Raw genomic sequence first — 3742 nt, 5'->3', positions numbered from 1 at the left:
GGGAAAGATTGATAAGTTTGAGTTTACAATGGGGAAGAAGAATCACTTAACTGAATGTAAAATTCCAGTTTGGATTTTACAGAACAACCTTTTCAGAGTATTCATATCCTGCTCTCAACTCTGGATTTTTTTCTCCCCAGAATTCAGGATCTACCTTCAGCTTTCAAACTCCAAGGTCACTTCAGACAGTCTCCGCAAAGCCATAGTCCCTGAACCCTGGCGGTAGCTCTCCTCTGGCGTTTCTTACCGGGGTCTACAAGTGCCAGACGCTTGTCCCGGGACAGAGAAGCTCTTTCCTCTTGGTTGAACATTCTGTCGATCATCACCATCTCAGCGGAGGGATTGATCCGCTGAAAATGAGAGAGCCTAGTCATTTCAGATGCCCTTTAACAACTGCAAACAGCTCGCTGTGTTTTGGGGACAAAGGAAGCAATCAGAAAGGAGAATATGTTTATCCTTGACGTACTTTTTTGAATCGTGTTTTTTGGGGAAAGGCAATTTACCACATTGGTACAAACTTCAGAAGGTACTAAAGGGGATGTGGAAAGTCAGCCTTCCTTCTTCGCCTCCCCTGTGCACTGCCTTCCTCACCCACCCAGGGCCCTCCCTGCAGGAACCCTCGTGCCAAAGCAGTTTAATAAACTCTTCCAGAGATAGTTTATGCACACACACAAATTTACGTTCTTCGTTCTTTATTTTTGCACACAAATGGCAGCAACTATACACACTGTTCTGTACTTTTCTTATTTCCTCCTCTGCTTAATATGTGGGAAATCTTTTCATTAGGATAACCTTCTACTTTATATCCTGCTATGCTATAATTGTGTTGTGTTTTGTTTTTGGCCGTGCTGCATGGCTTGCGGGATCTTAGTTCCCCAACCAGGGACTGAAACCGTGTCCTCAGCAGTGAAAGCACAAGAGTCCTAACCATTGGACCTCCAGGGAATTCCCTATAATTATGTTTTGTATTAACGCTTTCCTTAGAATTATTTTTTGCTGTACAGAATCAAATCTTAAATTATATTTCTGGGTCTTATTTAACATAAAAAGTCATGGCAGATATAATTTGTCCAAGTAATTAGTCCATTCGTCCAAGTCTGTCCAAATGGTCCTTTTCTCACAAATGATAGAGTTAGTCTTTTTGATATCTCAGAGTTTTGTTTCAGAAATGACTGTCAATATAAGAACAACTATTTCAGACTTTGGTGGCACAGTTTTAATATACATAAGTATAGGCATATCTCATTTCATTGCGCTTTGCAGGTATTGCATTTTTTTTTTTTTACAAATTGAAGGCTGTAGCAACCCTGCATCGAGAAAGTCTATTGGCACCACTTTTCCAGTAACATTTGCTCACTTCATGTCTCTGTGTCACGTTTTGATAATTCTCCCAATATTTCAAACCCTCCACCAGCAAAAAGACTACAACTCACTGGAGGCTCAGATGATGGTTAGCATTTTTTAGCAATAAAGTATTTTTAAATTAAGGTATGCACATTGTTGTTTTAGACACAACGCTACTGCACACTTAATAGACTGCAGTATAGTGTAAACATAACTTTTATTTGCACCAGAAAACAAAAAAGTTCATGTGAATTGATTTATTGCGAATTCACTTTATTGAGTGGTCTAGAACTGAACCCACAATGTTTCTGAGGTATGCCTGTAAATATATACGCTTTAGTTAAACACAAACACACACACATACATATTTATACTATATTGCATACGTGTATAATGTAGTTCAGCTAATCTCTCAAGGTACATTTTCAAAGCTGATCTCAAATTAAAAGCCACTGGTAAGAGACAAATTTATTAAAGTCTGTATGATTTTAGAACTGCTTCTAAAATCTCAGATAGGTTTGGTCTTTCCATCATTTTCTGAGATACGTTACTCCTTTCTCTAATTATCTGGTGTTTTAAAATTAATTTTAGGGGAGCTCCTCAGCGGTCCAGTGGTTAGGACTCAGCGCTTTCACTGCTGTGGGCTGGGGTTCAATCCCTGGTCGGGGAACTAAGATCCTGCGAGCCATGCGGTGCGGCCAAAGGGAAAAAAAAAAAACAACTAATTTTAGTTTCTATTTGGGGTGCTGAAAATGCTCTGGAATTAACGAGTGGTGATGCTTGCACAGCCCTGTGAATATACTAAAATCCATCAGGTTGTACGTTTTAAAATTAAGCATGATTTTTTTGGGGAAAATTATTATTGTAATATATGACAAAAGATTCATATTTATTTATTTATTTATGTTACAACTTTACTGGAGTATAATTGCTTGTTGTGTTAGTTTCTGCTGTACTATGAGGTGAATCAGCTATATGTATACATATATCCCCATAACCCCTCCCTCTTGAGCCTCCCTCCCACCCTCCCTATCCCACCCCTCTAGGTGGTCACAAAGCACTGAGCTGATCTCTCTGTTAAGCATGATTTTTGTGACATGCTAGTGATCTCTCAATTGAAAACAAGACAAAACTAACTTTTTTTTTTTTTTTGGCTGCACCACGTGGCTTGCAGGATCTTAGTTCCCAGACCAGGGTGAAAACCCGAGCCCTCGGCAGTGAGAGCACAGAGTCCTAACCACTGGACGGCCAGGGAATTCCCAAGACAAAACTAATTTTAACACCTGTCACCACCTCATCTTTTCAGATATTATTCTGAACAATATTCAGCAGAAGTGTTGCCGGTCCTCTCCCACGTCTTCTGGTTGGTGAGAGGCAGTGGACAGCATCGGAGTGCAGATGGGGGTCAGGTGGTCCCGGTCTGTATTCCAGCTCTGCTAATTACACTGCAAACTTACTGGCTGTATGATGTTGGGCAAATTACGTAACCAAAGCCCTAGTTCCTCATTTGGAACCAGGAAAACAATAGCACTGGCTCAGTGTGCTCAACCATGGAAAGCATAGCAAATATAGCTGCTGTTAGTAGAAGATTCAGTCAAAGGTAAGTTTTTCTACAATTTTAAGTATCTGTGCCTTTTAAACTATGTTGGGAAAATGTAATTTCTTGAAGTTTTTCTCTCTGAATTAGGAGCTGTGACCTGTGGAGTTTAAGAAACAAACATGCTTGGTATTGGAACTTTACCATGGCATCTTCCAGGAGCAGGCATCTGTACTTGTTAAGCATAGCTTGGGTCCTTTTTAGGAGCTGAGTGGCAACTGTTTCAAATTCATTGTCAACTTTAAAAAGAGAGAAAGAGAGAAAAAAAAAAGTAAGAGAGTGCAAATCACCCACTAGGTCCTTTTTTCCTTAGGAATGAAATGAATTATTCCTCCATTTTCTCTTCTTGGTTTAGTTCTCCCTTGGTTAAACATCATCCTTCTGCACTCCTGTCCCTCACTGTTCACTGGAATGTGATCACAGAAACTCATTTTAATACTAGCTTATTTTCACTCTAATTAGGAAACTAAAAACATAATGCCTTTAATTAAGATCATTTATAAAAGAAAACCACGTTAACACAGACCAGCAGCAACTCTCGATGAACAGAGAATGATCTGCTAGTTTAGGTGACCTAAGCCGCCACTTCCTTCCAACAGCATGAAAAACTGAAACTGCTGAGACAATGAAGTCCTACTGTCCGGGCTGGGCAAACCAGTTTCACGTAACGGCACCAACTCGTCCATGGCATCTTGCAGGTCATGGTCCTGTGGCTCTGTCCTTTGTCTGTCTCCAAAGGTCTCACATTTTCCACTTAACTCTTCTCGGAACCTCCATATCCCTGTTTAATGCTGGATGTGG

At 40.2% G+C, this 3742-nt stretch overlaps 1 protein-coding gene across 1 annotated transcript in view; it reads right to left on the bottom strand.

Moving 5' to 3' along the window:
* The window catches only part of BICRAL (BICRA like chromatin remodeling complex associated protein), a 31405-nt gene that overhangs the window by 5624 nt on the left and 22039 nt on the right, over positions 1-3742 (bottom strand). Inside the window, exons 10-11 of the mRNA XM_007458222.1 lie at positions 3086-3180; positions 248-350 (exon numbers count right to left, since the gene is read on the bottom strand). Coding sequence (XP_007458284.1) covers positions 248-350; positions 3086-3180 — 198 coding nt within the window. The remainder of the gene's footprint in view (positions 1-247; positions 351-3085; positions 3181-3742) is intronic.

Source organism: Lipotes vexillifer, unplaced genomic scaffold (genome assembly GCF_000442215.2).
Source record: "Lipotes vexillifer unplaced genomic scaffold, Lipotes_vexillifer_v1.1 scaffold4, whole genome shotgun sequence".
Lineage (NCBI taxonomy): Eukaryota > Metazoa > Chordata > Mammalia > Artiodactyla > Lipotidae > Lipotes > Lipotes vexillifer.
This window is presented reverse-complemented; position numbering and strand designations above follow the sequence as displayed.